The following is a 10,957-nucleotide window of genomic DNA, read 5'->3' on the forward strand; positions in this document are numbered from 1 at the left end:
TTCGGAGACAGGCTTTGGGAGATGTTTGCAGCATGGATCAACATCCCTTCAAGGCAACACCTTCAGCAGGGTGGCAGAGACCTCTGACACCAGGAGATGGCAGCCATGCCCAGTTGTCCATACCAGTTACCATCCCATTTTTCCTCTTTCCTCTCTCCTCAAAGACCGATCTGTTACAGCTACCTGGATGTGCCTGTGTTCAGAGTTCATGGCTGCAAACCATGGAGCGTTGACCAAGTGAGGCTGGGGTTTTCAGCGAGCACCAAGGCCCCTGGTCTGGCTGTTCCCCACAGTCTGGGAAGAAAATGCTCTCCCAGAAATCACAAGCCCCCATTTCCCACAGCTCAGGCAGCTAGGACTGGAGGTATATTTGCCACAGTCTTCTCGAGAGCTTAGCTTTTGCCCAGGTGCATATAAAGGAGAAAGACACCTATAATAGCACATCCACAATCTCCTTAAGGCTGTAAAGATAAGTGGTTCTCAAAAATATATAATCAGTAGTGAAATGTTCACTATCTAAACAGTCTCCAAAGCAAGAACAATATCTTGGGTTAATAAAGTAATGTTACTGCATAGCAGTCACCCTCCAGGGAGTTACTCTTGGCAGAGACACCTTAAGTGTTTGAGGCTGAATTAATTTAGAAAGCTAAATTAATGAATGTCTTGTAACAAACAATATGAATTGGTATTTGTGAAATACTGCAGTTAAAACAATCTTGTGAGTAAAAGAATTAAATTCCTATAGCTGAATCACATGGATTAACTCTAGCATCCACTTTGAACTTAATCAGATTTATGTTCAGAAGAATCTAAACATAGGATGTATTCTTACTATAGTTAATGATTCTTTGCATTTACTCATTAAATTTTTTCTTCTCCTATACAATGTCACCTGTTGTCATGTTTCAATAACTATCTTCAACTTGTTGTTAGTCAGAATTTAAGCAAAAGATGGTATCTCAACTCCATTTTAAGAAAATGTGAATTTTTTCTAACAATTTCACTGAGAAGGACAATGCTGTTTTTGAAGGACAATTTCACTGACAAGGCCAATATCAAAAGTTGAAAGATGAAGAATCTTTGCTTCTCTTCTTGTTTTGTGAAGCATATTGGGTCAGCCCTTTTGTGTCCATTATGGTCAATTATGAGTCATGGATGGACACAATAGGCTGGCTAGCAATGAAAGAAGCATCTCAAATTACTTCAGAGATTTTTGGTAGATGTTCAAAGTACCAATTTATCTGCCTTGATCTACTGGGTGACATTGTCAACAGCTTCAAAGCTACAAGTAGAAGTATGAAGACATTTTAATATTTCCAGGTTGTACCTCCAGAAATCAGAAAGAAGAGATGACACATCAATCCTCTGTGTCTAATTTACCTTCTTCACCCACATACCAAAAAAATTACAAAACCAGATGCTTGTTTGTAAGACCTTTATTTATATAAATAATATGCACCATATGAAACAAATATACAACACCATGCTTGCAAATTAATGCTTTGCAAGGGACTGTCATTGCTATTCCTGGTCAAAATTCCTCAAACTGAGAGCGCCTCGGGAGCCTGAAGTTGTAGGAAGTTTGTGATGCACCTGGTTGTGACCTCTGCCGGCAGGAGGAGGAGCAGGGCTCTCTGCTGTCCTCCTGCAGCTGGCCTAGCACCAGATGAGGTGTTCTGAGGAGCCTCCAGCCTTACCCAGAAAGAAGATGGAGCAGAGAACTTGCAGCCATCATGAAGGAAATGACAGAACACACCCAGAGTGTGGGACACACTTAGCCTTGTCAAAGCCTCAAGAGGTTAGATTGGAGAGGGCAATCTAGCTGTCATTTAGCTGGTGGGAAGGTGGTGGTGAGCAGGCATGTACTGTGAACCTGTATCTTCAGCTTGTAAGAGCTGCGTCCGCTAGATCAGGAGCTAATGAGGTCCCCTAGTGGAAACAGAGTGATTGCCAGGCAGGAGGATAGTTTGATTTTTGCCCCTGCAGAAGATATCTATTTGCAGGCCAAAGAGCTTTGCGTATGCCAGGTTTTTTCTTTCTGCCAACTCTCAGTACAGTCACCAACTAGACATTGTTGGCCATATTATGGGCAGTAAAAGACTTGGAAAACCAGAAGACTGTGGGACTGTAAAGGTGCCTCCAACAGAGGCAGCTGGCTGGGGAGGGAGCATATTGCATGTCTGGTCTAGGGGGAAATGCTCAGTGGATGAAGAGCACTCAACACAGTGAGAGCTGTGGTGCTCTGCATGTAATCCATTTAGACAGACCTGCTGGCTTCACGTGAGGTTTTCAAGCTGAGCTACCTGGGCTGTCAAGGACTCATTTCAACACTCAGCTGAGCTTTCCAGTGGCTTGACAACTTTGCTGTTGATACATAGGCTGTATCACCTCAGTTGTGACGGTTTTCGACTTCCTACCAACATCCAGAAGGACAAATAAACCATTTCACAGGGGAGGACACAGAGCAGTTGAGCGTAGTCCAGCTCTAAGAGCCAAAAAACGTGCTCAATGAAGCCTTCATGAAATGTGCAAGTCAGTGCAGTGCCAGTGAGAACACAGTCACACAAACAGCTTTGCAGGCTGTCTGCTCCCACATGGGCAAGGCTAACCCAGAGCTCTGTTCAGTGGATCACCTGGATTAGTTCTGCAGTGACTGAAGGGAAGCAAATCCCTCTCTGACAATGTCACCGCAGTCCTGGCTATCCCCAGTTAGCAATGGATTAGGTGTGAGCCTGGAGAAGGTGTCTTCACAAGATCAGTCTAATTCTCATTGGAAACAAAAAGGATAGTCTTATCTCTAGACACAGGGCTGGGAGGAAGAGCCATGTAAGGAGAGAAGAGGAGAAAGATCTGTTATAAGGGGGAGAGTTGGAAATCAAAGAGCAAGTGTTTGCAAAGTCTTCTGAGTGCTGATGATTTTCACTTCAAAGTCCCAGAATTTTAAAGGCATCTCGTAAATCATCTACTTCATACAGTGGCTGCAGGACAAAATATAAATGGTAGGTCAGTTGTCAAGTGAGCAGGAACCCATGAATATGAGGTAGGAATGGCAGGAGGTGGGATGAGACATGGAAGAAGGGGAAGTGAAAAAGGAGAGGAGAGATTAAGAAAGTTGGGGGAAGAGGCATAAGGGATGTGGAAGATGAAGACATATGAGTGAATGAAACGGCAGATGGCAGGGATGAGGAGCAAGAGTAAGAGAGGCATTACAGTGAGGGAGAGAGAAATAAGCTGAGAGAAGAGGCACTGGAAGAAGAAGGAGAATTGGCCCTTACCATGAGGATTCGTCGAAGTTTCCTGGCAAGATGGACAGAGTTTTCATGCAGCCCTTCCCAGCCTTTGAATGTCTGTTCCCTGTTCTCCACAAATGTGTTCCAGCAGTAGAAGAAATCTGTGCAAGGTACAGGGGAGTTACAGGGTGCTCAACAGGACACTGGCCTCTCCTAGGATCACTAAATCATCACACTCTGCATCGTCTTCTCTGATTCCTTGCCCTACCTTCTCCCCCTCTCCTGGGTCTCACCAACACCCCTTAGTTCTCCATCATCTCATCTCTTCCCTGCCTGCACAGCTCACCTTTGAAGGTCATGATGGCGATTTGTGCCCCGGCCTTGTGCAGGCGCCTCAGCCCCTCGGGCTCTGCCTTGCGGTCCTCGCAGAAGTAGAGGCGGGCCATGAAGATGCGGAGGGTGAGGTTGGGGTAGGAGCGCAGGAAGCTGGCGATGTGCTGGGAGCAGTCGTAGCAGGGGCTCCAGGAGGTGAACCAGGTGATTCGGTAGCAGCGTCCCGGGTCCAGGTCCCAGGCTGCGATGTAGCGCAGGAAGAGCACCTCCACGTGACAGCCCATCTTTGGGACACCGGGAGAGACAAGGGTGAGGCATCAAGTGGCGGGCAGGGAGCAGGGTGTAAAGGGGCAAGGAGGGAGGGCTGGCGTGGATGGGGTGTGAGGGAGGAGAAACAAGGTGCGGGGAGTGTTCTTGGGTCAGCACGCACGGGGACAAGGCACGGTAGTACTTAAGGGCTAGGGAAGCACTGGCGGGCGCTGGTGTGGAGGGATGTACAAATGGGATGGGGGAGAGCTAAGCAGGAAGGTAGGTAGACTGGAAAAGCAGCATGGAGTGTGGATGTCTCGCTGGTAACTCGCCCCGGGGTAGCACAAAGCACAGCTTTACTGCATCCCTCAAACAGTGTGTACCAGCACAGCGCTCAGGTGTGCCTCAGTTGCTGCCACAGCCCTCTGCTCCCTGCTGCCCCAGCACACTGGAGCTGCAGGCACCTCAGAACAGGATGGCAAGCTGTTCCCTTACCTGGTTGCGCAGGTATCCAAAGTCCAGGGAGCAGGAGGTGGCACTATCCCGGCGCTTCACCACATAGCAGAGGTAGGTTTCACGGCGGCCCTTGGCCTTGCGCAGGTTCCTGAAGTTGTAGAGGAAGAGTCTCCTTTGCATGAGGATGCTGCATGAGAAGAGAGAATTTACATTTACTGTAGCCAGCAGTTTACCATATCTCTGTTGAGGGCTCAGCACCAAAAATATCCTCTTCACATCCAAGCCTGCCTGTACAAGAAGTGTTGGTAATTTGCATGAAGTGTTCTAGGGAAAGGATGCAGACGTGACTCTGGGGATGAAGCAGGTGACCTTGTGAGTGGAAATGGTATGTGAACTAATAGTGATTAGTCAAACAGCAACTATGGCTGGGCAGAGTGTGAAAATATCTGAAAATATCCATAACATGGACACCAAAAGAATGAAGGCATTGGAGAAGACCTGTGAAGATGAGAGGGTGCGCAGTTCAACCATCAAGAGATGTTATTTTTGCTATATGAAACCCAGAAAATCCACTGGGGCGAGGGATAGATCAAAATAGAATCTCTCCAGAGAAGACTGGACTGAATGTCTTCCAAGCACTGACTAAAAGAAAAGCAGAGTTGAGCGTGTGCTGGACCAGGGAAAAATGCCATCCAGTAGCTGATGGAATATATAAAGGATAGGCATGCTGACACCTCTCCCGACACAAGTACCATTTCCACTGCAGACAGACATCAAGACTGGCATGGGCCTGCTCCTGTGCCCAGGGATTATGCTGGGGAAAGGCAGCGGGAGCACAGGGAGGGTGTAAGGTAGTCATGAGCCATATCTAACAGACTTACTGCCAAGTGGAGGGACACAGACAGCTGGGTTCATTGAGGTGAGATACCTCCCCCGCAGCAATGCAAAACAGAAGTGAATAGGTTAAAAATAATCACGTCCTTTGTCATCTTTTCCCACTGTTAGGCTGATGTTCAGCACAAAGATGGGGTAAGTTTAAGAGATACTGAGTTGTGTTTTCCGGAGGATCTCCAGTGAAGTGTAGAGAAGGGGAATTTGGTTTTGTTAGGAATTTAAATCCGAGAGTCTAGGCAATGTATACACCCTTCATCTGTTTGCTAATGTCACCATAAAGTCTGAGAACTGCAGAGCACTGAATGACCAGCTAACAGGCATCCTCTCTGCCCCTCCAGGAGCTTCTGTCCCTTGTGCACCCAGACACATGGCCACTGCATCACAGGTACTCATTCATACAGTCATGCACATCCTCTTGCCTTTTGGTACCCAGTGATGTGCTTTGAGCTTGTGTGTCACTCCCTACTGCTCCTCACCTGCATCACAGACATTCTCCCCTCAGGCAGCCTTACTCCCCTGATTGTCCCACAGTCAGGAAAACTGCTCTTTCCTGCCCTATCTCCCTCAGCCTGCAGTGCAAAAATATCTGTCCTGCTCACACAGAAAGAGGAAGCACACACATACTCTGTTATGCCATGCTTTATACTGACAGGCTCCTGCAGAAGCACATCACATTCAAACGTGTCTTCTGTAAGAAGAAAGTCCATAGAGAAGACTGAGCACACTCAGGAGGGTAAAGCATCCCCATTAATTATCTCATCAAGCTCAACAAGAGTCTGAGGCTGTTCCTGGAGGTCTGTCCCATAAGCAGTGCTGCAGTCCTGCTCTGTTGGGCTTGCAGGCTGTGTCAGGAGTAGATCTGGGCTGATCCCACTGCATTTCATCTCCCCTTTCTCTGGCTGTTCATGTTGTGTACATGTTTCCATACCTACTGTATGTTCTTCTTCATCTTTCTCACACTTAGAGCTGACTCACTCCCTACCACCTTAGAGTCACCTGAATTCCCTGCTTTGTACAAGCACAAATGAACACCTGTGTATATTCCTAACACACACACACACACACACACACACACACACACACACACACACACACATTGGTGTCCCATAAAATTATCAACCAGTGGTTCACTGCAGGTTTCTAAGTCTTTGATGTGTTATTGCAGGGATATGGAAAGGACTGTGCCCCATAACAGAGGTGCTGGAGAGGGGATCTGTCTGTGATGACAGATCCTCAGATATTCCAGAAAGGATAACCCAGAAAATTGCTCAGGTGTGATAGGCCAAAGGATTGCAAAGCACTTACCTGGGGTGTGCCACAACTGCAGAAAACAGAGGAGAGCCTTGTGCACAAGGCTTGCTGAAGAAACATACAGGCCAGGTGAAAAACAATTACAATTATGCTGATGTTTCATTAAAATCCATGTGGAAAAATGCTTTTTATCACATCAAAAACATAAGGGAAAACAGACTTTCCCTCTTCTATTTTTTTTAAGTTTTCAGCAAAACAATTTGCTTTCAAAATGTTTCTGATTCTTATAATTGTCTCTTTTCTCATCTCATTCAATTTTTTTCTATTCAATGTTTTTGAGCCTGCAGACTCGCATGTGGATGCAAATGAGAGTGAAGAACAAGAAATGACCCCAAACCACAGAAAAATAAAGTTATGATCACTTGAATTATTTTTCAGTTTCAGAACAAATTGAAGACAATTTCAATCACAGAAGACATTTGTTCAAATAGAAATGTTCCTTAACATCAGCTCTTTTTCTCCCTTTCCTCTGGAGTTTACCATCCCAGGGTTTTTTTTTTCCCAGGAAGGATTTCAGAATATGGCTGGTGCAAACAGAATAATGAATGAACAGATGTTGTGTGGAGCAACTGAGCAGATGTCTGGCTAGGTGTAAACTGCTGGATACACATGCAACACCTATGGCTATAGCATAGCTCAAGGGAAAGCAACAAGGACACAGGAGCTGTGATTACACCTGGGCACTGAAGAAGCAGCCTGAACAGAGACCTTGTCCTCAAATAAAGATTCATAAAATCAGAGTGAAGCCCCCTGAGTGTGTGCATACTATGCAGTTGTGGAAAGTGATTAGTAATAATAAGCTCACAGACTAATTGCAGTGCAAGTAGAGGATTGAGAGGCTTAAGCGGCAGATAGCCTCTGACTGTTCATCCTTCTGTTATCATCCTTTGTTTCTAGAAAAGAAAAACAATGAAAGGAGCAGAGAATAGCTACAAGAAAGAAATGACAGAAAGGGAAAAGAGTACAGGTGGTAGACAGTCAAAGAGAAAGAACAACAGAGACACAGAGATGCAAGTTGTAGAGAGCAGGACAGGCAGGGAGTTAGATCAGTGAGTCAGACGAGGAAAGGGAAAGGGATGGTCAACACCAGAGGGAAAGCAAGTTAATTCTGACAGAAAGACTCATTTCTTATAGGAACAAGAAACTAGAGGCACTCATTTTACCTGTCCATGACTCCTAGGGTCTCTCTCAGGTGATGGGATTACAGGGAGGTTATCTTGCAGACTCTGTCTGTGCAGCTCTCTGACCTGGTGTACAGAAATGTGGATTGGCCTGTGTATTCCCCCCCATTCACCCCTATCTGGCTTTTATCGGGGTGTGGTTGAGGGAGGAGTTAGAAGGGTCTCTGGAGCTTCAGGAGCTGAAGAGAAAAGTGTTGAGATGCAAAGGGGCATCAGTTCTGAAAGATGCTCAGCACCCATTGGTCACCACCCCCCCTTGCACTGCCTACCGGCCCCCCCACCTGCAAAATTAATCTGAAATAATATCAATAGCACAACAAGGCAGGAAACATTGTCTAGTGGTTAGAGGGGGGCCTGAGAACTTGTGTACCACTAGTGTGAATGTGGGCAAAACCACACCATCCTCCGGGCTTCGCATAACACAGCTGTGCAGGGACGGTGGTGACCATGCCCTGCTCCATTGCAGAGGCAGCTCTGTGCAGCAACCTGGAGCCACCCTGCTGGAAGGAGCTCAGGGAGCACCAGCTCGTGGGCAGACTTTCCCCACTCCTCTGGGATCCCCTGAACAGCCTGGCAGTTGCACGGAGCAACACCGAAGCTGAAGATGAGAGTGAGAGGGACTCAGCCCCCAGGTTCAGTGGGAAGTGGCTGGCCTCACCTTGGCACCTGAACATTGCCGTGGGTGTCTGAGCCCTGTCAACACGCCAGGAGTGGTGGCAGACCTGCACTGCAAAGCTGCACACAAAGCACCAGTGGGGAGTGACTCTGGGCCTGATCCTGCTGTTCCAGGTGGTACAGCACCAGCACCTCTGGCACCAGCTCTGCCGGTGGCAGGGTGACGGTCAGGGCCCCTGCTGAGGTCTGCACTGTCACAGCCAGGCTGGCACTCTGGTGTACACTCTTTGCTCTGCCAGCACTGCTCTGGGCTGCCCAGGCTGTGCTCCTGCCCTGGCACCCATCCCCTGTGCAGGGCTGAAGGGCACCCGAGGGCTGGGGCAGTGCCTTGGGCTGGCCGGGGCGCGAGGAGGCAGCCAGGGGACGTTCTGCTCCCTCTCTGCCCCAAGCAGGGCTTTTGTTTACCTCACGCTACGGTAGTTCTTCGTTTTTTCTCTGCTTGATTTACTTTCCTTATTAATTTTACTGGTTTTCAGAATGCTAAGGCTTTGTGAAACCAGTATATGCAAAAACAGGCAAAGAAGAGATGAGTTGTCAGAACAGAGCAAACGCTTCAGCCCTGCAGTTGGAGAGGACTTGTTTTTGAGAGCAGAGAGCATGGCATACTTCAGGAAAAGGAGGAGCACTCCAGCAAAGCTCAGGCATGGGCTATCCTACTCCTGAGGGAAATGCCTGGGTGGGACACATGCTCAATGATAACACATTTTGGCAGCTGCATTGGTCTCAAGAGCTGTGGCAAATGTTCCTCCTTGAGGATCTGGCTCCTAATGTTTGACCAAAGCAAGAAGAGACTGAAATCCTCGAGAATCCCTGTCCTACTTAATGGAGCCTAAGAGAGCACTCTGGCTAATGAAACAGCTGTCCCCTTTCAGCCTTTGCTCTAGTAGCACCTTGTGACAAATCTCCTAGGTCAGACCAACACATCATACAATAATATACTAGATTTTCTTTTAATAGTCCAAAGAGCACATTTGTTACACAGGACATCAAAAAAAAAGGAAAGCACAAACAAAAAGCAAAACACTCTGGGAATCTGCTTCTTGGAGATCACAACTGTTTGTGTTTCATTCAATAAATCAAAGTAAATTCACCTTTATTCTTGTGCTGGTTCTCAATTTTCATAGCCAAAAGATTGCAGAAATTTTAATATAAATTTTCTACTTTGAAAGGAATCAAGAAATATCTCTAAGGCCAGCCTGGTGTTTCCCATAAATTTAATTGGTACAAAATTATTTTCTCAAAGGTTTTACGTGTCAAGTCCCATAAAACGTATAACCAAATCCTTTCTCTGGTCCTGCCTGTAAGTGGAATTCATCTTTCCATGTTTAAAACATGCTCTTTCCCCTAAATGTTGAGAGTTTCTTTGCTCTCCATGGAGATAAAAAAGAAAGAATGGATGAACAAACAGATGAATTATAGTTAGTGGCAAGGCTCTCAAGTCTAAGCACTGCTTAGACTGGTAACTTCTTTCACATGTGAGGTGCAAGTGCACAAAGTCAGTGGTAGAGATTCCTCTGCCTCTCTCTCTAATCCCCAGAGCAGAAACCTACTGGTGTGGATGTTCTTTAGTGTCTTGTAGTAAGTCTAGGGGACGTTTCAAGAGGGACCTTCAGTTCCTATGCAGTTCTGCCTAAAACAGGAGCTGCACTCTCTTGCCACAGCAGCATTTTGCTCATTAGCAGAGGTCACCCTTGCTCTGGTTAAAAAAAAAAAAAAAAAAAAAAAAAAAAAAGTTTGGAAAAAAACTGTGGAAAGGTCACTGATCCCTGATCTGGTTGCTTTTCCAGCTTTCTCCCCGGTTGTGAATTGCCAAATCTGTTACATCTGTCAAGCATACACTGGGAGCTAATATGCAAGGGGATATGCTGACCATTTCAGTTTTCTGTCCTTTCTGCTCAATGAAAACCTATTTGGAGATGGGAGAGGAAAATACTGAATATGTCTCCATCACTGTTTCTGATCAAAGCCTGGGTCAGTTAAAGGCTGGTGGGGAAGGCTGGAGTAGGTCCCTGTGCTGCTGTGTTTAGAGTGTTATCCTCTAGCAAGAGGTACTGCTCCAGGTTTTCAGGATCATGGGAGAATGTTCTAGCATCCATTCAGGTTTCTTGTGCTCTGGGTTATATTTTCTGTCTTGGAGTGAAAACAGAGAAATAACTGCTGGCTGAAGAGCAGTGGTCAGATGCAAGGTGGGGTGAAAGGAGGAATGCCACCATTACTTTTACGAAAGATACAGAAAGCAAATTACCAAGAAGTTAGACAGCAAAAATGCAGTGAATAATTTAAATTATCTAGTCTCAAAGCAGAGGAGAGGTTGCTTGTTTAGTCAACAGGAAGTCATGTGTTGGTGCATACCATTATAAATATATATTTATTTTTTCCATTCACCTTTTGCTCAGAAATCACCTTTTGAAAGTAGTGCCTCTGGCACCAGTTGGTTGGTTTTACACTGAACACAAGAAATGCAGACACCTGCTTCCCCTGGCCTCAAGAGAAAACCTCAAACAGAAAAACTTTCTCTGCTCCACAAGTGCTGATGCACCCCAGCCACTGACTTGCACAGAGATGCTGAGCAGGGGAGTGGTGGAGCTCCTTGCAGTTAGGCACTGGCAGATAAATAAGCTGTTATGC

At 46.4% G+C, this 10,957-nt stretch overlaps 1 protein-coding gene across 1 annotated transcript; it reads right to left on the reverse strand.

The window, feature by feature from the left end:
- Positions 1-1,421: 1,421 nt before the first annotated feature.
- On the reverse strand, positions 1,422-10,047 carry AICDA (activation induced cytidine deaminase). The gene is made up of 5 exons (XM_030268134.4): positions 7,637-10,047; positions 4,308-4,455; positions 3,577-3,847; positions 3,276-3,391; positions 1,422-2,978 (listed from the first exon to the last, which is right to left on the reverse strand). Exons 1-5 carry the CDS (start codon positions 7,642-7,644, stop codon positions 2,925-2,927), a joined length of 597 nt encoding a protein of 198 aa, XP_030123994.1. The 5' UTR covers positions 7,645-10,047; the 3' UTR covers positions 1,422-2,924.
- Between the last annotated feature and the right edge of the window lie 910 nt (positions 10,048-10,957).

This window comes from Taeniopygia guttata, chromosome 1 (assembly GCF_048771995.1).
Source record: "Taeniopygia guttata chromosome 1, bTaeGut7.mat, whole genome shotgun sequence".
NCBI lineage: Eukaryota > Metazoa > Chordata > Aves > Passeriformes > Estrildidae > Taeniopygia > Taeniopygia guttata.